The sequence below is a fragment of the Chelonia mydas genome, chromosome 2 (genome assembly GCF_015237465.2).
Source record: "Chelonia mydas isolate rCheMyd1 chromosome 2, rCheMyd1.pri.v2, whole genome shotgun sequence".
Lineage (NCBI taxonomy): Eukaryota > Metazoa > Chordata > Testudines > Cheloniidae > Chelonia > Chelonia mydas.
This window is the reverse complement of record NC_057850.1, coordinates 257,378,027-257,402,398: the sequence shown is the minus strand read 5'-3', so window position 1 is coordinate 257,402,398 and position 24,372 is coordinate 257,378,027. Positions and strand designations below refer to the sequence as shown.

General features: G+C 52.1%; 1 protein-coding gene across 8 annotated transcripts in view; it reads left to right on the top strand.

Moving 5' to 3' along the window:
• SETD2 (SET domain containing 2, histone lysine methyltransferase) overlaps positions 1 to 13,716 on the top strand; it is a 144,197-nt gene extending 130,481 nt beyond the window's left edge. For 4 of the 8 annotated variants that reach the window (XM_043541713.1, XM_043541714.1, XM_043541712.1 and 1 more), the window contains 4 exons: positions 9,739 to 9,810; positions 10,386 to 10,466; positions 11,837 to 11,938; positions 12,928 to 13,716. In XM_043541713.1, the coding sequence (XP_043397648.1) occupies positions 9,739 to 9,810; positions 10,386 to 10,466; positions 11,837 to 11,938; positions 12,928 to 13,089 (417 nt within the window). In that variant the 3' untranslated portion in view covers positions 13,090 to 13,716. The remainder of the gene's footprint in view (positions 1 to 9,738; positions 9,811 to 10,385; positions 10,467 to 11,836; positions 11,939 to 12,927) is intronic. The other 4 variants (XM_043541715.1, XM_037891272.2, XM_037891270.2 and 1 more) reach the window with 1 other exon arrangement.
• The last annotated feature ends 10,656 nt before the right edge of the window (positions 13,717 to 24,372 follow it).

Below are 24,372 nucleotides of genomic sequence, written 5' to 3'. Positions count from 1 at the left end.
CCTGTCCTCCAAAGCGCTTGCCACCTCTCCCAATTTGGTGTCATCCACAAACTTCATAAGCATACTCTTTACTCCATTATCCAAGTCATTAATGAAAATATTGAATAATATCAGACTCAAGACTGACCCCCCCCATAAGTCCTCCCTAGATACACCCTCCCGGTTTGACAGAAAACTGTTGATAACTACTCTGAGTATGGTCTTGCAACCAGTTGTGCACCCACCTCATAGTTATTTCATCTAGACTGCATTTCCCTAATTTGCTTATGAGAATGTCATGTGGGTCTGTGTGAAAAGCCTTAGCAAAATCAAAATAAATCACGTCTTCTGCTTCCATTTCATGCCCCCCTCCCTGCCAATCCACTAGGCCAGTAACTCTGTCAAAGAAGGAAATTAGATAGTTTGGCATGATTTGTTTTAGCCATGCTGGCTATTCCTTATAAGCCTGTTGTTCTCTAGGTGCTTACAAATGGATTGTTAGTAATTTGTTCCAGTATCTTTCCTGGTATCGAAGTTAAGCTGACTGGTCTGTAATTCCTCTTGGTTCGCCTTTTTAAGGATGGGTCCTATTTTTGCACTTCTCCCATCCTCTGGGACCTCCACGGTCCTCCATGAGTTCTCAAAGATCATTGCTGATGGTTTTGAGATTGCTTCAACTAGTTCCTTAAGTACCCTAGGATGAATTTCATCAGGCCCTGCCAATTTAAATATATTTAGCTAATCTAAATATTCTTCATCCTGTTCTCTCTTTATTTTGTCTTGCATCCCCTCCCCTTTGTTCTTAGTATTAATTTGTTGAGTATCTGGTCACCATTAACCTTTTGTAATGAAGACTGAAGCAAAATAGGCATTTAACACTTCAACCTTCTTGATATCAGTTATTAGTTCAAATAGGTAAGTGAATAGTGTCCCTTGGAACTTGCCAAATGCAACTGTAGCTATATCTTTGAATTTCAACAAATCTGAGTCTTATAGTATTTGTATACAACAGACAGGACCAGTTTGCATTGCGTACTACTTAAGCTGGTTAAAGTAGTGCATGGGTTATTAAAAACGGTTACCTGTTTCTTGCTTCTGTCTTTGAAATTTTAATTGGCGAGAGATCCCAGACTGAAACCAGCAAGAGTTACTTTTTAAGGAAAGAGAGAGGAACAGATGCCTCTCAAGGTAAAGATCTGCACTAAAGCCCTGACTTTTTTATCATTAGGGCATACTAACTTCACAGGACCATTAATTAACCTCATCTGAAAATCCTGTTTTGCTTTTGAGTGATTAACTGGTCCGGATGGTGTCCATGTCGAATGTAAAATCAAGATGATTTAGCAAGGCCCTTTCCGAAGGTATTTTTGGCACTACTTCGCTAATAAATGGCTGGCAGCTACTGCCAAATATCCAGGTTTGGTTAGAGGAGTGGATAAAGCTGGACTTTGGCTGAACAGACCCAAAGCAAACTAGACTCCAGCACCCCATGTATTTAAAAAAACCTGCGGAGATAAAACGTGCTTGTTGCATACTGCGTCTCCTTTTCTTCTTGGTCCAGGTGATTCACGGCTCCCTCAAGGCCAGCTCCGTCTCAGCACGTCAGATTTACGGGGATGTAAAATGAAATGAAAATGGCCCTGCCAAATGTCTGAGAGCACGCCAGTCTGACTTCCCATGTCTTTGTGCTAGTGGTGATATAAAACGCAGTATAAGCTGGCTGTGTGCCATACCTGTTAATATTGGATCCTGGTGCTGCAATGAAATGTGATTTTTCCATATGGCAACCTGATATTTCAGACTATGAGCTCTCATTTTTAAGTTTTTAGGAACTTATGTCAACAGATTAATTGTCCCTTCACAGACTAGAAGGGAGAAAACAGGTGGAGTCAAAGAACTCCTTGTGTAGCATTTCAGGACACATTGCTCCAATTTGGTCCAGTTTGTTTTTCTTGCCTATGAGCCACCAGCCTCTCCTATCCCCCAAAGTGCCACAATGCAAACTAAAATGTCTCACGTTTTCCACAAAGCATCCTTCTGTCACCAGTTTGTTGCACATGAGGAACTGAGCATCTCTGAGACACTCCCAGCTCCCACTGCTTTGTGATCCCAGATTCAAACTCTACCCTTCGTTCGCTACTGAGTTGCACCATTGGGTTGGCTTAAAAGCGTTTACCACTCTTCAGTCAGATATCACGCACTTTCAGATGTATTTATATGGAGACATCAAACAAAGATATATGGTACTCTTGGATCTACTCCAGCTATTCCTAGCATAGGGTTGCTGGTGAGCCATCTGGGTGGGGCTCTGAGCATGCCAGAGTGAAGCTGGGAACTCCTATCCTGAATTAGGAATGTAAGAGAATGCGTATTAATCTGGGTGCCTGGTCAAATTCCAGGTGGAGCAACCTGTCTCCCTAAATGACCCTGGCAATTTCAATTGAGTACCCCATTCTTCTTCACCATTTCCACTGGACTGTTGGGTAGCGTTGCCTTGTGCAGTTACAGCTGCTGCATTTTACCCCGAGGTAGCTGCACTTGGGTAATGGGTGGGAGTGATTCTTGTGTGTCTAGCTTGCATGTCAGTTGTTTTACATTTCAGTGGAGTGAGAGGCCCTGGGTTAACTGCAGGATGTCTACAGTGCCCACAATGACTCCGTAATTTCTGATAACCGCTAACTTTAAAACAAAGAAACCTCCCAAAAACCCACTAACCTGGTTATTGAACCTCCATGAGGTGAGCATGACCAGTCCAGATAACCATGTCCTCTTATTGCTATACAGCTCTCACCCTTCCCTGCCCCATCCCTCACTACTGTTTGTTGTCCCTACTTGGTTGTGTCAAGCACCAGCAAACCTCGAAGCAAGGGCTGGGTTTTCTCCCTGCATTGTGAAAAGCCTAGCATACCTTTGGGTTCTGTAAAATAATAAATAGTTCCTCTCTTCCTGGTAGTGTAATGCACAGAATGATGCCACTTGTTTGAAAACATTATGCAGGAGAGTTGAATGCTATGTAAAGCGTGTTAAACCTGGGGAGTTTAGATGGAGTATTACATGCCATCTAATCCATTTTTTTGGTCCTTTTTCTAAGATAGCTTTAGGTAGTGTCTCAGTGAATAGTCCCATTGATTACGAAAGGAGAGCCGTGCTGAGCCTTTGTATAAACATAATATCCCTTTAAAAACAAAACTTTAGAAACATTTATCATAAAATAATGCACCCCACAGGTCTATATAGTTGGCAGATTGTAAGCCAGTGCTGTCTAATAGCTTCAAGCATTGACATCTCTCCCTTCCACAAAAATATGGGGGGAAGTATTGGGGAAGTGGGGCAGACCCATCCTGTAAACAGTGAGAAGAGCTTTAAGCCCCAGAAACGAAAGCAGCCATGGTGCTGAAGGTTAAGGAAAGAAATTTAGAATCATAATTGCATTTGTAATAGCACGTTAACATGCATGAAATAAAATGAGAAAAAAACTTCCAATTTCCTCCTCCTGTCCTCTAGCTAAACATACTTGAGCACTAATAATGCTAACCACAGTAATCCACAGAGAACCTGAATTAGGTCTCTCTGAATTAACCAGTTGTGTTCAAGTAGCCAGGCTTGCAAATTTTAGCTTTTTCCATGGAAGATGTGAGCTTGTCTACATGGGATGTTGGTGTGCAGGAAACCTGGGTGTGAATCTACAGTGCTTTAGCCTGTCACGCAATTGTGGCAGTGTCCACATGGGATGCAATGCACTGAAGGTTTTGCAGTATACTTTGACGTACTGCTGTTTTGAAATGGGAGTGCCTCAAAGCACACTACAGAGCTCGTAGTGCACTCTAGCAGTGTCCATGTGGGATGTTACGGCTAGTGCGCTGTAGGTTCACATGCTGGCTTGCTGCACTCTAATGTCCCTTGCAGACAAACCCTGTTTCGCGGGAGTGGGAGGACTTTCTCCCAGACCCCCTCTGCTCTGTTATTCATTGCTGCCTTTTCCCTCCGACACAGCAGAGCATTTCCAATGTTTCAGTGACACTGCGACAGAGGAGTTTGCGTAGAATCAGCGTGTCCTGCATGGATTTTCTTAATAGCAGACTTGAACCTGGCATGCTTCACCCATGCAACAGCAATCATAGGCTCCTCTTGCTATTTGAAAGTGATCCATTAGCAGGGAAACCAGGTTCACATTCCACTGAAAAATGTATGCCATAAGGGGCATATGGTTTCCTGGAGTTTTCTGATCCAGTCTTGGATTCCCTATGGATATTTCCACTACTGTCTCCCTGGTGTCCTGTAGCATGAAAGGCAATACTGAAAACTTGCCTCTGATTGCACAGCATGGGACTTCCAAACGGTGAACAGAATGAAAATATATGTGTGTGCTCCTGAGCACAAGACCCTTTGAAACAGGACAGTATTTCCCCTTGGAATCAAAGTGATGTTCATTATTGGTGTAACAGATCTGCCGTTTGTTACAGGCGGAGTGCTAGCTATACCTAAAGTTCAGGTTGGCTAACACTGTTATAAGACAGTTGTTTATAACTTTGCCAACCTTTAACTGTTTGGGCTGCAGTTTTCTGTGCTGGGTGGCTGCTTCAGGCTGAATTGTTTTTGAAAGTTTCAGCTAAGATGGTTCAGCCACTTCTGAAAACTAGATAAGAGAAAATACATTGTTCTTCTCCGAGTGCTTGCTCATGTCCATTCCACGTTAGGTGTGTGTGCTTGCCATATGCACTCAGTGGTATCCATAGCGGACCGGCTCTGGCGCCCTCTGAAGTCATGCATGCATACGCTGGTATAAGGGGTGTGGCCAGCTCCTCCTCCATTCAATTCCTTCGTATCTCCGGTAGCAGTGCTGGAATGTTCTCTTGCCTTGGCAAGCGAATCTACCGGTGGTTCTCTCTAAGTGTACGTAGTTGTCAGACGATAGTTCTTGTAGTTTTATTAGTTTTTTTAGAGTAGTTATAGAGACAGGTTAGTTAGTCCCTTAAGGGTCTTAGTCCAGGGATGGGGCATGCCCCGGTCCCTGGGCTTCATACATTGTGAGCGCTGCAAGAAACCTATGTCCAGCAGCAATCCCCACCAGAGCCGCTTAAAGTGTCTGGGGGAAACCCACGTCTGCGACAAGTGTCACATCCGTAAAAGCTTCGAGCCGCGAACCAAGAAGGAGCGGGACATAAGGTTAAGAGCGTTCCTCAGGGAGCCAGCCCATTCGGACTGGGTGCCAAGCACCAGCATCCATGCGAAGCATGCCATCAGCGCCGACATCTGCCTGGCACCGATCTCCATCCCCGGTGCCTGCTAAGAAGCAGAGAAAGCACACCGGGAGAGGGTGCTCCCCGATGTCCTGTAAGGAAAAGGTGGTGTCACGGCAGCAATCTCCTGAACCCGCTGAGACCTGCCAGAGTTCTCTGCAACAGTCCCTGGAAGTGTGGCGCCATTTTCTGGACTCAGTGCAGACCTCCAGAGGAGCAGCATAGGTCCCTGGAGCAACAGTGCTGGTCCCTGAGCCGTGGTGTCAGTCTCCAGAACCACACCACCATTCTCCAGAATTGCAATGCTGGTCGCTGGACTAGTGACGCTGGTTCCCGGAGCCATGACGACGATCTCCATGTTTCCCCCCCCTAGTCGCCAGAGCCCCAGCACCGATCCCCCAGCTCTAGGCGTCGATCACCAGATTACCATCACTGATCCACCGAGCACCGAAATCCCAGGACCACTCCCCAAGTGATAAGCGCCGGGAGGGCCAGTATGGTAGGGAGATGGAGGCAGGAGTGGCACCGCCTGGGTCCCCAAGGGAGGACCCTTCCTCCTCAGGTTCAGAGGTCGAGGAGGTCACAGTGCCCTCGGGCCAGTGCTCCTGTTTGGCCTGGCCACAGAGCCAAGAGTTTTACCAAATATATGGCGGTGGTTGCAGCCTTCCTCAGATGCCGGGGGGTTCAGACCCATGCCTAGACTACTGGCTCATAAGGGGTCACTCGAGGGAGCACATTCAACACAGCATTACAGTTGTGCAAGCCACTTGCCAAGCGCTGGGGCTGTTGATAAATGAACAGAAATCAACTTTAGTCCTGGCGCAAAGGATAGAGTTCATCGGAGCTGTCCTCGACTCTACCCGAGCCAGGGCTTTCCTCCCAGAACTCTGATTCAGAGCAATGTCAGACCTGATTGCCCAAGTCACCAACCACCTGCTCGCTGCAGCCCGAGTCTGCCTCAGGCTGTTGGGACACATGGCAGTGTGCACCTACATAGTTCAGCATGCACGATTGCACCTCAGACCCCCTCCAGATGTGGCTGGTGTCGGTCTGTTCCCTAGCCAGGCATCACTTGGACAAGGTCCTCCCGATTCCGCCACATATACTCACCTCCCTGGAATGGTGGTCCAACCCATGTCACATGTCAGAGGGAGTGCCGGGGTCACTAATCTTGGATGTGTCTGACCTGGCCTGGGGAGCCCACCTTGGCACACTAAGAACTCCAGGCCTGTGGTCCGAGGAAGAGTTGTCCCTACGTATAAACATCAAGGAGCTCATGGCCATCGGTCTGGCTTGCGAAGTGTTCCTTCCCCAGCAGTCCGGATAAGTGGTGCAAGTATTGACTGGCAACGCGGCGTCCATGTTCTGTGTCAACAGATGGGGAGGAGGAAGGTCATCGGCCCTCTGTCAGGAAGCATTTTTCCTGTGGGATTTCTGTATCCAGCACTCTATCCATCTAGAAGCCCTGTGCCTCCCTGGTGTCCAGAACTCGCTGGTGGATCGCCTCAGCAGGTCCTTCTTCTCTCGCCACATGTGGTCCCTCTACTTGGAGGTCATCAGGATGATCTTCCAGAGGTGGGGAACTCCCCAAGTGGATCTGTTCGCCACCAGGCAGAACAGAAAATGTCGCCAGTTCTGCTTTCTGCAAGGTCCTGACAGCAGCTCACTATCCGATGCCTTTCTCCTGTCATGGGCAGGTGCCCTGACGTAGGCCTTCCCACCAATCCCACTGATCAGCAAAGTCCTCTTGAAGATCAAGAGGGACAAGGTGAGAGTCATTGTAACCACCCTGGCCTTGCCTTGCCAGCATTGGTTCGGCATGCTCATGTACTTAGCGGTGACACCCCCATGGACGCTTCCCGACCTTGCAGGACCTGGGACGGTTACTGCACCCGAACCTCACCTCCATGCACCTCACAGCATGGATGCTGTGTGGCTGAGTTTTGAGGAACAAGCCTGCTTGAGTCAGGTTCAGCAGGTTCTCTTAGAAAGCAGAAAGCCCTCCGCCAGAGCTACGTACCTGGCAAAGTGGAAGTGCTTCTCCTGCTGGGCGTTGGAGCGGAACCTTTCTCCAGTTCAGTCATCTTTACAGTCCATCCTGGATTAGCTGCTTCACTTGAAGCACCAGCACCTTGCCCTCTCGATCAAGGTGCACCTGGCAGCCATATCGGCCTTTCATCCAAGGTAAATCAGTCTTCTCGCATGCAATGACTATCAGGTTCCTGAAGGGCCTTGAGAGACTTTTCCTGCAGGTCTGGGATCCAGTTCCCCAATGGGATCTCAACCTGCTCCTCACCAGCCTCACTGACCTTCCCTTTGAGCCTTTAGCCTCCTGCTGTATTTTACATCTGTCATGGAAGGTTGTTTTCCTTGTAGCTGTCACCTCGGCAAGGCGAGCCTCCGAGATTAAGGCTCTAACGTCAGAACCCCCGTATACGGTGTTCTACAAGGACAAGGTCCAGCCGCATCGCCACCCGGCCTTCCTGCCAAAGGTGATATCACAGTTCCGTGTCCATCAGGATATCTTCCTTCCGAAGCCACATGCTTCCAGCGAGGAGAGGCGTCTACACACACTAGATGTCAGGCATGCCCTGGCTTTCTTCCTTGAGTGAACCAAGCCCTTCTGCAGGTCTACTCAACTTTTCATTGCAACGGCTGACAGAATGAAGGGTCTCCCAGTGTCTTCTCAGGTGAATTCCTCCTGGATCACCACCTGCATCCATACCTACTACAAGCTGGCACAGGCTGTGCCTTCACCAAGCTCATTCCACAAGGGCTCAAGTGTAGTCGGCAGCTTTCCTGGCACATGTCCCTATCCAGGACATCTGCAGAGCCGTGACGTGGTCATCAGTCCACACCTTCGCAACCCACTATGCCATCACCCAGCAGGCCAGAGATGACGCTGGCTTTGGCAGAGCTGTGTGCAGTCGACACGTCCATGAACTCCTGCCTGCCTCAGATTCCTTGGGAGTCACAAGACATGGAATAAACATGAGCAAGCACTCGAAGAAGAAAAAACAGTTACTTACCTCTCGTAACTGTTGTTCTTCGAGATGTTGCTCATGTCCATTCCATGACCTGCCCCTCTGTCAGAGTTCTGGCAAGAAGGAACTGAAGGGCCGCACCTTATACGGGCACATAGGCGGTGGCGCCACTCCAGAAGATGCCAGAGCTGGTCCCTACAGATACTACTGAGGGAAAAACTTCTGGCGCATGCAGCGTGCACACACCTGACATGGAAAGGACATGAGCAACACATCTCGAAGAACAACAGTTACGAAAGGGTGGTAGCCATTTTTCCCCCCCAGGTTTAAAAAATTCTGACAGTCATTTCGTTGAGAAGCTCCATTCCTTCCAGCAGGAATTTGCAATGTGAAAAGTTTTCCAAATTTGGCCTCTGAAGTTATGAGCCTTTGAAAAAATCTTGGTTTACATGTGCTCTGCAGAGATTTCAGTCTGGCAGCTAATGGGGTCTGCACTGAGCATGCTTAATGAAACATAGCGTGTACCCTCACCACAGAGCAACGGAGCGTGCTCTAGTCCAGGCCTGCAGGACTTGTGAATCCGGACTTGCTCTGGCAGCTGTGGCACTGGGCACCAGAACTGAAAGCACAGTGCTTGTGCTCCTGTTGCTGGCGCTCAGGCAGCATGGAAGCGGAGGAGGAAACATCCTGACTCAAATGCAGAGGGGGAATAGAAGCAGGGGATTTTAGAAGCCAGAGGGTGAGGGGAAAGGGTTGGAAGGTGGATAGGAGCAGAGGCAGAGAGACTGTGGGGGTGAAAGGCAGGCTGGAGACAAATGGCTGTGAAACTGAGTGGCAAAGTGTCTCTCTCATCCCCCTGCCTGACCCGCACAGAAGTTAATCACCTGCTACTGCTACCAGTTACTCTGTTAGCTCAAATGGTAGAGAACTATGCTGCGGATCCAATGGTCTGAACCTTGCTGATGACTTGAGTTGGGGGTCATTCTGGTTCCACGCGATAAACTGAGAAAACAGAAATGTTGTTTTATTTTGTTTTTTAATTAGGAAATTACAAGATCGTTAAAAACACTGAAATTGCAAAGTCAAGCCCCCGAAAGTTAGGAAATGCCAGAATTAAGGAAAAAATAGTATGTGATCATGTGATTAGACCGTACCATAATATATACATGCATGGGGGCCAGATTAAGGTGGCCTGTGCCATGTTGATTCAGTTCCCTTGTGCATATACATTATGGTACCATCTCTAATTCCATGATCACGTACTATCTTTTCCTTAATTCTGCCATATACAAACCTTCAAGTGCTTGACTCTACAACCTTAACATTCTCTTCACTTTTGGATGGTGATTATTTATATAGCTCCCTGGAGAAGAGAGAAAATCCGTTTCCTGGCCTGAGGAGCTCATATGCTGAGTTAGAGCACATAAGAACAGGACATGGAGGAGGGGAAGCTGGGGAAATAAATGGGTAGGAGGAAATGAGTGATTTGCAAAGATCATCCATTTTATTACGATTTTGTGCTTTCTTGTTTTCAGTGTGGTCAGGCACGAGCGGGAGAACAACTAGCTCTGGAGCCGAGAATAGCGATGGAAAGTGAGCCAGCAGCAGTGAGTCTTGAGATGTCTGGAGAAGAGTAGGATGTTTAACGGCAGTGAATTGCAAGTGGGAGGAAGAAAAGAGCCTGAGGGCTTGTCTACATAGCGGACTTATACCAGCATAGCCATACTGGAGTAAATAATGTGCTGTAGCTATGCCAGTCAATTTCCCTGTGTAGACAAGCCCTCTGAGAGGAGTGGCCAGGGCTTAGGGTGCACTGTGGAGGAGTAGAATGCAAGGAGTGCTGAGATGCAGGCTGATACAGAGCCTTGCAGATGAGCACAAGGAGTCTTAATGCAGAAACAGATCAGGCTTCTAACTCACAAAAGACATTCAGGCCCAGTCATGTGCTCCAGTAATGATGGACTTCTGCGGTACGTGATAACCCTCCCTTGTCATCGGAATTCTTACTCCTCAAAATTACTTGGAAGAGAGGCTGCTGGGCCAGCCCCACATTCTTGTAATATCAGTGGTGGGAATGGGGAAATGTCTCTCGTGTTGCAGCAGCGTGGGGCCATCTTGGTTTGGTTTGTATTTTGTGTTTATAAGTCAGAAAGTGACAGTTTGACTTTTTTCTCCCCCACAGTCTTCCAAAAAACCCAAAACAGCAGAAGCCGACACTTCGAGTGAGCTGGCTAAGAAGAGCAAAGAAGTGTTCAGGAAAGAGGTAAGGGTTTTGAGATGGGCTTTCTAAAGCAGCGGGCTGGAGGGCAGCAGAATGTCCTGTCCTTTGCAGAAGAGGTTAGTCTGAGTCTTTACTTGGGCTCATAATTCAATAATCCCATAGACCAGCTACTATTCAGTCTTGGAGTCTTAAGAATCCCCTGAGGGAAATGCTGGCCCAACTGAAGTCAATGACGAAGCTCATGATGACTTACATGGGATAGGATTTCACCACCATGTCTCTCTCAGGAAGGGAGGGTCACTTTATAGCAACTCAGTGGAATTCATCCTTCAGGGCAGGCAGAGTGAAGGACCCAGGACTGTAAAACACTCCCTACTTAGGGTTCTTCTTAGGGCAAAAGGGTGGATCAGGACTTGCTGCAGCTGAGCAAAAGCAGAGGAGCCGTTTCCCGTGCACTGTGGTAAGGTAGGCCACACTCTGGAAGTGACTGCGTCCTGATCGGATGAGACTCTGGCTGCAGGCTGAATACCTGTCGATAACCCTGAGTTACCATATTAAAGGGAAAACCCAATTCCCATCCTGCAGGGCAGGTGGGATGTAAAGGCTCTGGGACTGTAGATACTCATAACCCTGAAGGCTGCACACAGAAGGCCCATCCTGAGCACCTTACTGAGGCTGAACTCTTATGGAAGTAAAGGGAACTTTGCCTGGGGAAGCAGTTCAGGATTGGGTCCATGGTTACGTTTTTCCCACCGTTTTTGTTTTTCCGTGTAATAAAATGAGGTGGTTACTTTTCAAAAGCTAGCTCGCTGTTTTAGCTGGAATCTTGTGTGTGCTTATAGTGCATGGAGCACGTGTGTTGAGAGAGGAATTAGCTATAAGAAGAAAGTATAGGTGGCCCTAGGGAAATCGTGTAACAATTACTCAGCAAGAGTGTGTGTAACCCACTGGTGTGGGTGTGTTATAGGTCCTCCTCTGTGCCCGTAAGCAGAGGATAAGAGTCGTTACAGAGCTTGTTGCTCCTTACCGCAAGCTATAGGCTTTTAGCTGTGAAGGTCCCCGGTCAATCCACCCAGTCTGACAGCCAAAGATGGCAACTGCCACAAATCTACAACTTGATTGAACACACTGCAGCTTGGTCTTTTCTTAGTCACTGCTGGTGTGAGTGGGAGGTGGGATCCGTCCCTTAGACTCCACTAAGAAGGTTTAATTGTTTTACACTAGCTTGCAGCTCTATTGATGGTTGCCTCTAAATTCACCATTGTGAAAGCCCAAATGTCGTGTGGGAGGAGGTTTGGAGGGATGGGTTTTACCGCTTCTGGCAAATGTTCCTGGGCCCAGAACTGTCAGTAGCTAATCAGCAATGGCATGAGGCGCTCCTGTTTACTAGTGTGTCTCTTTCCCATCTCCAGATGTCTCAGTTCATCGTGCAGTGCCTGAACCCCTACCGCAAACCTGACTGCAAAGTAGGAAGGATAACCACAACGGAAGACTTCAAACACTTGGCACGCAAGGTACCCTGGCTTTATTGCAGCATCTGTGCACGCATGGGTTAAAACAAATGCAGGAATCGTTTTCCAGTCAGTAACCCCAAAGAAGCTGTAGTTCCTGGTGCTGTGCTTGGAAGGCCCACCATGTTGGGGGAGCTAATGCAGAGGAGATGGGTGTGGTTTTCAAACAACCCTTGGGGCTTAAGCCCTCTGCACCCTCTGGGCCTTCTCTGCTCCTAGGGGGCTGGATCACAAATCCCTAGCTTCACCCACACCTGCCCCCAGTCCATAGGCATGTGACAAGCGAGCATGCTGGTGGAAAGGCGTGCTGGGGGCACTTCCTTTCAGTGACTTCCTGTGTTGCCAAAGGACCGTGAAGCACTGTGGGCAGCATACCACAACTGAAGATAGGAGGAGAATTGTGGTGCATCTAGTTTCCGACCCTGTCTGACAGTGGCCAGCAGTGCCAGCTGCTTCTGAGGAAGGAGAAAAGGCTGTTTTGGTCAGTTGTCGGACAACTTTCCTGTAGGGGAAGTTTCTTCCTAGCTCCCCTCAGTGGCTCAGTTGGCGCTGGGGCAGCGAGGGGGTTTTGTTCCGTCTAATGTAATGTAATTGTAGATGTTCTCCCTACCCATATTCATATATAATCCTTTTGGAATCCCACTATGCTATTGGACGCACATATCTAGTAGCAATGAGTTCCACGGGTGAATTATTCATTGTGTGAGAGGGGATTTCTTTCTATCTTAAATTTTTGCAGCCTCTCGGTTTCACTGGATTTTCCCTTGTTCTTTTATGATGAGGGAGGGTAGATAGGAGCAATATTTCTGGAGTGCCAGCTCAATCCAGTAATCCATTAGATAGCAGAATATCTTGTCCAAAAATCCCTGTTTCCACCCAAAAGAAAGTCCCCCTTTCCATTCCAACCATCCGCACATGTATGAAATCCTTCCAGGTACCTTCCAGCGTCCTGGATCAATGAATAACCTTTGCATTTCTTGCTTCCTTTCCAGCTGACTCATGGTGTGATGAACAAGGAGCTGAAATACTGCAAGAACCCGGAGGATCTGGAGTGCAACGAGAATGTGAAGCACAAAACTAAGGAGTACATTAAGAAATACATGCAGAAGTTTGGGGCAGTTTATAAGCCCAAAGAGGACACGGACTTAGAATAACCACCTCTAACCTTTGGAAGGAGAGATCCATCCTTTTTGGACCTGATGAGAAGGAATCCTCCCCGCTAACCTCAGAGGCTGTTGGCTTGGACGGGACTCTCAATTCTGACCTGACCCTGCCTATTCTTTGACAGAAATATCCCTGTTTCTGTATGAAATGAAGCAGTTGCCCACTGTTTGGGAGTGAGGAGGGCGACGCAGAGCGGCGGAGTGGAGACAGCTCCTTCCATCCTCTTCCTCTTTGCAGGCAAACCCGGGTCTCAAATCTGGCGGTGCTGTTAGGCGCACTGACCCATGCGCACATCTTGTGTCCCCGAGATCTGTATTATATTTTAACGTATATGTGAATATATTGATAATTTTTTTTGCTTTTAGCCCAACACGTGCTGATATCACGGGAACACTTTGTAAGGATAGTTTTGTTTTTTTGTTTTTTTGTTCTCCTGCAAGGTTAATCTGTTATCATGTAAATATTCAGGAACAGGCTGCCTCTGGGTTTCTGGCAGGCCTTGTGCTATGTTGATAAGATTGATTTTACTGCTTAAATCATTTTACTTTATCCAATTTTTACTGAACTTTTTATGTAAAAAAAATTTAAAAAAAATAAAATGAAATGAAATGAAAGAATATATTTGGCCTGCAAGTCACTTGTGAGCCAAGCAAGGGGAATGGTAAAAGCTCTCTGTCCTTCTGAACGTAACTAGACAGCGGTGTGACTGATCTGAGAGCAGCCCGTTGCGTTGCTACAGGGACTTCAGTTTTTCTCGGTAACTGGTGTCTCCTCCATGTCCAAGAGAGGACAAAATTATGACTGTAGAGCGCTCCCAACCGAGATCCCACCCCACTGTGCTAGGCTCTGTAGAGTGACAGGCAGTCCCCGCCCCAAAGAGCTTACAGTGGAAATAGACATAAAGAATGGGAGGGCCACATGGGCACAGGGCACTGCTCTGCCTTGCGGCAGGTCAGTGTGGAGCCAGGAACAGAACCCAGCTCTCCTGATTCCTAGTCGGGTGCCTTGTTCACCAGACCACACTGGCACAGCAGCAGAGTTGGGAGAAGAAGGCGAGTTTTTTCATGATCATCATGGCGAAGGGGAGTGGATTTTGTGCTTGGGCCAGTCTTTTTTCATGACTGTTGTGTGGCAAGGAGCTTCACGCTTCCCATTGACTACAAAGGGACTTCTCTGCTGGCACAGGTATCTGCCGGTGCAGGAGAGCCCGCAAGACGGCCCTGCGGCTTTTAAATGGCTGGCAATACTTGCACTGAAATGGCCTTACACTTTCTCCGCCAGCATATTTCAGTGGCAGTGTGGAAAACCCCCGAGAGCCAACTTGCTTCTTCGTAAGCAAGGCTGAAAGAGGATATAGATTTCATACCAATTGATAACCCTTAGTGCTTCTCATCCAAGGATCCCAAAGTGTTTACAAAGAAAACAGGGGCTCATAGTCTGTTTTGCACATGGGGAAACTGAGGCACGGAGTAACTGACTTTCCACAGTCTCGTGGTGACTTGGTGGCAGAACCAGGAATTAGAACCCAGGCCTCCTGACATCCTGGCCAGTGCCTCCTCCCTCAGACCACACTGCCTCTCCCCACCTTGTTGTCCTTAGACAGCCCCCTATTCATTGCCTTGGAGTAGAGTCGTGGACCTCACGCGGACTGCAGCATTGAGCCAAATTTTCATATTCTATATTTCCCACGGACTTTTGCGGGGGGTGGACTGCCACAATCTAGCGAGTGAAGGACGCTGTGACCCAAAACGACTACTGCACATCTGTCCTTACACACCAGGGGAAGGGGAGAGGCTGGATACAAGCAGAGATTCCAAAGCCCATACAGTGCCCCCTCAGTAGTGCCCGTGAGCCTGGAATACTGCACTCCGGCCTGGGCTCCTGATTGCTAGACAGGTGCTGACAAAACAGAGGGAGTTTAGTCAAAGGCAAGGAATAGGATCAGAATGCCAAGGGGTGGATTTCTGAGGGACAGCAGCATGTGCGGATAGCTGTGTAAGCTGTGACCACAACAATGGCAAGGCTGTCGAGGCCAAGGAGGGAGCAGGATTTGTTTGGTGAGGCAGGAGTGGGTGGGATGGGATGATTTGGGTTCTGTATTAGGGAGAACGATTTACCAGTGAGCTGTATGAGGCTGGAATCGCCACCCATGGGGAGGAGTAGAAAGCTACCGCTCAGGAATACTCAACACTAGAAAACACCCCGTAGGAAGAATTCTGCGTTTACAGAGAGCTGGGTTGAATACACTACGGGCTCTTTTCCTCTGGAACCTCAGATTCTTGCTGTCCTCATTCCAAACTCAAATTTGCTTCGGTCTCAACTCTGATCTCAACTGATTTGTATTCGTGGTAGCATCCAAAGGCTGTGATCAGGGCCCCCTTGTGCTGGGGGCTGTATATACACGGTGAGACTGTCCCTGCCCCGAAACAGAATGGGAAAGGAAGTGACTCGGGGACACAGCAGGTCAGAAGCGAAGCCAGGTCTCCTGACTCCCAGTCCAGTGCCTGACCCACCACACCGTGCCATCTCCCCTGTGAATGAACTTGATGTTATAGACCAGTCTTCCCCTTAAACAATGGAAGCAGCTATCGGAGAGTTTAGTGGGTCTTACTCATTATCTTGCAGGAAGGGGATCAGTCCCTTTGCTTCATTTCATTGGAAGAGAGTAACAAATGCCCCATTAGTTCAAGGGCCGTCCCATCTTCCAGGTCCCTTGCTCTGGCTGAGTGGCATCACTAGAGGGTTTCTATAAATTCCAAACAGGATCAACAAAAGGACGTCTGAGCTTCACTTGCTTGTGTTGCGCCTGGAGGTGGGAGCCCCTTTGCTGCCAACCTGCTGGGCTGAGCTATAAAAGGAAATCTCTGTTAACCATCCCACGTAGCCAGTTCCATGCCGGTGAGTCAGTGTTTTGCCTTAAGGCAAGCAGAGGTCATCACTGTGACTGCAATTCCAATCGGTGCAGGAATTCACCTCTGTGGATTAAAAGAGAATCTGACTTCATACAACATCTTTCAGATGACCTGACCTGGTGAAGCACGTGCTTTACTTTCAATACAGGCTTATGTGCTTTGCTGAATCAGGGCCTAAGTATCCTTAAATACTTTACATTGGATCCGGTCCAGCACAGGCACTGCAATGGTTTGAGGCAAATGCTGTTCCCTTTGCTCAGTATTCAAGCTCTCCCTTGGCATCAGATATGAGAACCTGCTTCCTGGAGTGTGGAAATGTACACCGGTCCAGCAGGAAAATAAAGCTAAAACAAAGGAAAGAGCAGCCATGTAACATGGGTGGTCTTTGGCCCTTCTTGGTGTATGTGTCATGGATTCTGCGTGAAAATTGAAATACTGTTAAACCCTTGAGGTCTGTATCCTGTGGCAGGGTGTCACACAGGCTAATTGTGTGTTGGGTTAAAAATTATTTCATTGGATCAGTTTTAAACTTGCTGCCTGCCTTTCAATTCCACAGATCTTTGTCTATCTTGTGTTATAAGAGAGGGTACATGGAAGTTCCCAATCGATCTCCTCTGTCCCATCCGTTATTCTGCGTACCTTCCACCTGCCCCGTTGCTAAATTAAACCGCCTCCGTTTTCTTTTCATATGGAAGTTCTTAATCTCTCACCCATGCCCCCAGCACTGCCGCCTGTCCCATTGCGTCACTGGATTCTCGACCTTGGGGGAAGGTCAGGATGGTGGAGAACGACGATGATCCTTGCAGATGACTTTAGTAAAGCTTACTATCTCGCATGACCTTCTCCTAAACAAACCAGGGAAATGCAACCGAGATGGAGCTACTACAAGGTGGTGCATAACTGGTTGGAAAATCATTCCCAGAGAGTAGTTAGTTATCAGTGGTTCACAGTCATGCTCATAGACTCATAGACTATCAGAGTTGGAAGGGACCTCAGGAGATCATCTTGTCCAACCCCCTGCTCAAAGCAGGCACAATCCCCAATTTTTTTTTGCCCCAGATCCCTAAATGGCCCCCTCAAGGTTTGAACTCTCAACCCATGCTGGAAGGACATAACGAGTGGGGTCCTGCAGGGATCAGTTCTGGGTCCGGTTCTGTTCAATATCTTCATCAATAATTTAGATAATGGCATAGAGAGTACACTAACAAAGTTTGTGGACAATACCAAGCTGGAAGGGGCTGCAAGTGCTTTGGAGGATACGATTAAAATTCAAAACAATCTGGACAAGCTGGAGAAATGGTCTGAAGTAAATAGGATGAAATTCAATAAGGACAAACGCAAAGTACTCCATTTAGGAAGGAACAATCAGTTGCACACATACAAATTGGGAAATGACTGCCTAGGAAGGAGAACTGCTGAAAGGGATCTGGGGGTAATAGCGGATCACAAGCTAAATATGAGTCAACAGTGTAACGCTGTTGCAAAAAAAAAAAAAAAACCCAAACATCATTCCTGGATATATTAGCAGGAGTGTTGTAAGCAAGACACGAGAAGTAATCCTCCCGCTCTACTCCACGCTGATTAGGCCTCAGCTGGAGTATTGTGTCCAGTTCTGGGCGTCACATTTCAGGAAGGATGTGGACAAATTGGAGGAAGTCCAGAGAAGAGCAACAAAAATGACTCAAAGTCTAGAAAACATCATCTGTGAGGGAAGATTGAAAAAATTGGGTTTGTTTAGTATGGAAAAGAGACAGCTGAGATGGGACATAACGGTTTTCAAGTACATAAAAGGTTGTTACAAGGAGGAGGGAGAAGAATTGTTCTCCTTAACCTCTGAGGATAGGACAAGAAGCAGTGGGCTTAAATTGCAGCCAGGGCGGTTTAGGTTGGACATTAGGAAAAACTTCCTAACTGTCAGGGTGATTAAGCACTGGAACAAATTGCCGAGGGAGGTTGTAGAGTCTCAGTCATTGGAGACTTTTAAGAGCAGGTTGGACAAACACCTCTCAGGGATGGTCTAATACTTGGTCCTGCCTTGAGTGCAGGGGACTGGACTAGACGACCTCTCGAGGTCCCTTCCAGTCCTACACTTCTGTGCAGTGAGCAGCCCGGAAGGTGAAGCATTGTCCCCTGAGCTCCTCAGGGACAGCACAGCGTGACTGGTGACTTAGCTCCCAACTCTCAGGGCGACGGGGCCTGGGATCTTCAAGCAGGTGTTCACGCCATCAAACGAGGTGGCTGGAAGGAGAACGCCGTTGGATCGAATGACACAGCTGTGACCACAAGGTGGCAGTGCTGAGTCCACTGCGGGGGACTCTGCTCCATGGCTCCTGTGAACGCTCCCAGCTGGAGACGCCCGGGCACATTTGTGCCTCTGAATTCCTGTGCGCTGGGCGGACAGCCTGAGCCGCTCACGGCCTCTGGCCGGCCAGGGACAAATCCAGTCTGCGCAGCAGCAGGGCGCGGTTTGCTACCGCACCGTGCAGGCCCCGCCTCCAGGGGAGGGTTGATTCTTCGTCCCTTGCTTGGGCCTGCTGGTTCGTGGCTCCTCGGGCAGCGGGGACGGGCTCAGACCCACCCAACTCCCGTCACAAATGGCCCAGCTGATGGGAGCCGCGTCTGGGCTGAGCCGGGCAGCAATAGGCAACCCAGGGGTACGATGCGCCGTAGCCCGTTCCCATCTCTCGAGTCACCTGGATCTCCCGGGCTGTGCGGACGGCGGCCCAGCCACCCCCCCGAGTGGAGTCCATCCCTCGCTGCCGCCACCCCCTCAGCAACGGCTCCGCACCCCAGAGGAGCCGGGGCCATGAGCACGGAAGCGGAGCTCAGGGGAAGGAGAGGGGCTGGCAAGCGGCCACCTTGGCCTCAGCGCAGAGCGGGCCAGGCCGAGTCTGCTGTCCAGGAAGCGGTGGGGAGGAGAGTCAGGGACACGCAGGGTAGAAAGGGGCAGGAAGCCTGATTTGGAGGCACTTTGTGGGTTGAAGGCTATTGGGGCAGGGGGCAGTGGTTCCCACCACTCCAACATATTATCTCCCTCTCCACCCTGTAGCCTCCCCCGTCCAGCCACCGACTTCCTAATCCCATCGATGTGCCCTTCAGGCCCAGTCATCCCCAGCCTCTGTCCTCAGGGACGTTCCCCTCCAAGCCCCACCAGGGCCATGCACCCCCAACACCTAGTCCACCTCCCGCTCGGGGCAGGAGCACCAGCCCCCTGCTCCTGTCAGCCCATCCCTCCCCACCCCAGGAATCTGGTTCCTCCCCCAAAGCAATTCTCCTGTAATTCAGAAACAGGCCCCAGCATAAAATACTCTGGCATTCCTGGACTCTTGAAAGGGATTCCTGCACGGCAGATGGGAGCCTTAATCCTCAGTGACGGACAGAGCGGGCCCATCAGATTAACTCGGAAATGTGAGACTTTGCAGGCAGAGCGCGATTCCCCCCACGCCTCTGGCCACCAGCCGCACCATCCCAGGGCACCAGGCTACAGCCTGTCACCCCCCGCCCCCTCGGCCGCACGGCAGCAGATGGCATGGCCTGGAGCGTTAGTTTCCCCATGCAACTTCTCTGTTTACACTCTACGCCCCAGGCCTGGAACAGATGGGGATCACAAACCAGACAAGCAATCGCCTCGCTCAGGAACCTCAGCCCAAATACCAGCGCCCGGTTCCCGGGAAGCAGCTCTGCCCCCGTTACAGAGATGGAGGCAGAGAACAAACTCCCTGCTGCTAGTGACCCCTCCTCCCCAGGCCCTGTGCTTGTTCCAAGGAGCGCAGATAGCAAGAGAGGCCGAGTCGACTCGGGGCGATTGTTCCAACCCAGCACAAGTCTCCTCTCAAATCCTGCTGGGCCTGGTGACGCTTAGCTGCTGCTAACGCTGCAGAGACTCACAGGCCGAGTGACCTGAGCGCAGGCCCTGGAGCCGGAAGGCCTGAGTTGTACCCTCCCCCCCGCCCCGACGACAATGGACTCTGTGACCCCCAGCGGGTTGCTGTCCAAGCTGGGAGCGGAGCTCAACGCTTCCTGACTTCTGCTCTGGCTGGGACTGGCCGGGAGGGGTTGCCATTTGGATGGGCTCCCCGGGAGTCTGCAGTCGCGCTGCAGCGTCACTTCCACTGCCAAGAGCATCGCTGACCCGCCAGTCGTGTCCCGCAGCTAACCCAGGTCCGGTGCCCCTTCCCGCCCACAGCCGGGTGCAGCTGAGCCATGCGCCTGCATGCCCCAGCTGACAGGCCTGCGGCCTTGGCGTCGGCTGGCCCCAGCTAGTGCCGTTCCTCTGAGCGCGGCTGCAGGACTGAGGCCGAGCGGCTTCGCTCTGTGATGGCCGGGCCTGGGGCAGGCGCTCGGTCGCTCCTCCTCCGAAGCCTGGCGCCTTCAACTCCCGCCAGCCCGTGAGCACGGCGGGTGCCCGGCCCCTTCCAGGATGGGGGGCCCTGAGCGAACGGGGCTGGAGGTTCGGGCCTCTGTGAAGGGAGATTCTCTTGGCTCACAGCCACCTTGGCACTCAGCAAAGAGGCGGGAGGGGAGCGGGGATCCAGGTGGAGCCCCTCAGGGCTTCCTGCGCTTCAAGTGCACCGTGAAGCTGCTGACGGCCGCGGGAGAGCAGCCGTGGCCCTGTGCAGCTCAGTTATCGCTGCAGCACGCGGGCCGACTCCCGCCCTTCGTGGGGGCCGGCTGGATAATGCCGCAAGCCTCCCCCACGTCGTCCATTGCCACACCGGCCAGGCACCCAGCTCGCTTGGCATCAGACTGTCAGCAGAGCAGAGACGGCCCCTGGCCCTGTGAGCTGGGCAGAGCTCCCGGCTGGTGGGGGGCAGAGCGTCCAGCCATGGCTGGGTTTGATCGGGCAGGCGTCCGCGCCAGTCCCCTGTTCATTCCCGCCCTGCCCCATCGTCTGTAGACAAAGGGGGCCTGCTTCCCAGCCCCTTGAAGTCGCTGGGAAGACTCCCACTGGGTTTGGATCGCACCCCAGCAGCATACTTCCCCAGCCAGCCTCTTTGCAGGGCTGGTGGAATCAAGCTGTTCCCAGCCTTAAGCATCAGGCCTGTCTGCACCTTCTCAGCTGTGGGCGGTTGCCGGATGCCTCTGCTGCCTTTGTAAGCAACACGATCCTGCCTAGAGGTGTAATGTAACCCCGTGTGCCATGGGGCCCACTGGCTGTCCCCTCCAATGTAACCCCCTGGAGCATTAAACAACTGCTGTGTCCCCCCGCCCCACCCTGCGGTGGCTGCATTGCTGTTGTAGGGAGCTGCTAAATAGCTGCCATGTCCCACCCCAGAGGTGGCTGCATAGCAGTGCTAGGTGAGAGGTCCCTGTGTGTTTTGTTAAGCGTGTAACGCAGTTCCAGGGGCTCTGGAAATCTCTGTTCCTCTTGGCCGCAACAGCGGCCCTGGCTGACTTTCAAGGGAAGAGACTCTCCCGGTCCTGCCCCGCCCCCACCCCTTGCCATTCCTTCTGGGATCCAGTTTCCCAGCCTGGCTTCCATGAGTACCAGCTGCTCAGCGTCGTCCCGTGGATCGGCCAGCCCCGGGTAGCAGGCACGTTCACGGCGCGAGCTCACAGGCCCGTGCGGGGCATGCAGCGCGGCCGGCCAGGCCTGGCTCTGCGGGCTGGGCACCTGCACGCTCCAGCGAGAGCCTGTGCCCTGGCACAAAGGCAGGGAGGGTGGGTCAAGGGGCAGGGTGGCCCAGTGGGTAGGGAAATGCACTGTGCCTTGGGAGACCTGCTTCTAGCCCCAGGCCTAGCAGCAGAGGCTGAGCTGCTGCACCCCCTGGGCAAGGCCCCGTCTCTGGCCCGTTTCCCCTCTCCAGCTTTTCTCTAGTTGGACTGTGAGCGTTTCAGGGCAGGGCTGGGCTCTGCCTAGGTTCAGGACGGCGCCTAGCACATCCAGGCCCGCTGTGCTGTTGGAACCCACCCCATAGCGCACGGGGGCTGCAGTAGGCTCCACCCAGCGGGGCACGGGCCCTGCGTGTTTTCTGGGCGGGGGAGCCGTGAGCGCTCCTGGGGAAGGGTCCTTGGGTGAAGACCTGCCCCTGTGCCAGCCTACAGCACCTCCAGTTCCACAGCTGGGCTCTTCGCAAGCCCCCCAACGCACGGCCCCCCGTGTGGGCACAGGGGCTTCTTCGCTGGGGCCGCTGCACCCAGGGGTCAGGGCACAGGAGAAGCAGTTGTTGCCCAGCCTCTGGGGCCTGGGGAACTAGCCCCGTTACCATCCCCTGCTGCCTTCACGTTCCACGGCCCCATATGGGACTTGCCCTGAGAGCTTTCCCCGACGTGCAGGGCCCCTGGGGCAGGAACTGGGGCCGGGTCTGTCACGGGGAAGCCACGTGGACCGTTGGAGCTGCCGCATCCCTCAGCGAGGCTCTTCCCCGGCTGGCCCGGGGCACGAAACCCCTGCCGGAGCCACCACCAGCTGCTGAACGAGGATGGGCAGGCCAGCTGCTTGAGTGGGGAAGCTTCCCCAGGGGGATCCTAGACAGGGCACCCCCTTAAAGTGTGGGTAACAATCCCGCCCCCCCAACCCATCACTGCCCTTGGTGTTTGGGTCAGCACCAGGGTTTGGATCCAGGCCCTTCACCTCACCAGGTGAGCTGACGGACTGACTCCATCAGCCAGCTGTAGTAGCAGGCTGTTATTCTCTAGGAACAGGTGCTATTGGACGTAACTAGGCTCCTGGGGCAATTTAAGGAGGCAGAAGCTAGTGACCAACAGTGGAAGGTGGCTGGGGGTGATCCTAGGGCACATGCCAGGAGATCCTCACTCAGTCCAAGCAGGGCCTTGGTTTTACGGCTCATCTGTAATAAACAACATGCCCCTTGCGGCACCCTCCTGGTCAGTGACTCAGGTAAGGGGGCTCCGGGGGCCACCGCTGAGCTCTTACCCTGTGGAAGCTGGGGCCGCGGTGAGCTGATTAGGCCGGCGCAGTCCTTGGTCCTGTGACCATGAGGGCGGCACCCCATCCCCCAAGGGTACCCCGCCAGTGACAGGGGCTTCCAGCCCTGCTCTGTCAGCCCAGCCCGCAGCAGCGGCTGGACCCGGGAACGCTGGCAGCCTCGCCAGGCAGGAGGAAGGGCAAAGAGGGATGGGGACCTGGGCAGCGGCCCTGTCTGCTTCCATCAGCATGGTACCTGTGCCAGGGGACGGCGGGCCTGGGAGCACCCTCAGCTCAGCTGCCTGCCTGCACCCAGGGACACCCCTAGCAGGGATGGCAACCTGCAGCCAGGGGAGGGGCCCCTGGCCCCAACCGCACCCGGAGGAGGCCCCTGACCCCCACCTGAACCTGGGGGTGGAGTACCCCTGACACCTGCCCTGCACCCAGGGGAGGCCCTGCCGCGGCCCCACCTAGTGGTTGTTTATTGTGTGCCCGAGCTCAAGGGGACGTCACAGGCAAATCTAAAGCCTAGCTCCCGGGTGGTGGGGGTGGTCAGTGTGCTGGGGGCTGATGGGCGAGCCAGCGTGCGAGGCCCCCAGCAGGGTGTGGCGGGGCTGAGCCTGGCCCACCAGCTGCTGCCTTTGGGGCCCGAGTCCACGGCATCCTGGCCCTGTTCCCAGCATCAGGAGGGAGGCTGGCATGTGGCAGGGCTGCGTGTTGGGGGAGCTGCCGATGGGGCGCGGGCAGCCAGGGCTTGCTGCTCCCATTCAGGCTCACAAGTGGCCCCCGGTCGGCTCCCCGCTGCACAGCTGGGATGGAGGCGGCTGCAGGGACCGGGGAAGCAGCATCATCTGGCTGCCTGGGGAAGGCGCTGTGGGCAGTGGGGTGCTGGCACATGGGCAGCAGTTACCATTAGAGCCCAGTGCAACCAGGCCAGGGCACCAGTCGGCTCCTGCAGCACCAGGACCATGCCAGCAAACCCGAGCATCTCGTCCCCCTGCCAGCTGCCACCTAGAAAGCTGGGGGGGGGGCAGCCTTTACAAAAGCTAAATGCTGGGTTTGTGTGTACACGCAACACCTCCTCAGCAAGGGCCATGTGGGTCACCGGCTCAGCCACACCTCCAGGCCACGTGCCATCCCATAGCGCAAAAGCGTTCCCATGGGAGGAGCCTGTCACTGGTTGGACTCACCCAGGGGGTTGGGGGGGGGCGCTTTCATGCTCAAGCTTCAGGTCTTAAACCAACCGCACCTATGCAGGGTCAGGAGGAAAAGTTCCTTGGGGACAGGTTATTCCATAACTGCCTCCGCCAGGGCTTCAGACGCCTTTTCCTGAAGCATCTGGTGCTGGCCTAGCTGGGCCACTGGTCTGATCCTGGCTGGTGACTGGGCTCCTCGCTCTTGACGTCATGCCTCGTGTTTCATTGGCTCGGCGTGCTGGCTGCCCCTACTCACCCACTCCCCTGCCCAGGAGCCCACCTCCCAGAGGCCACAGC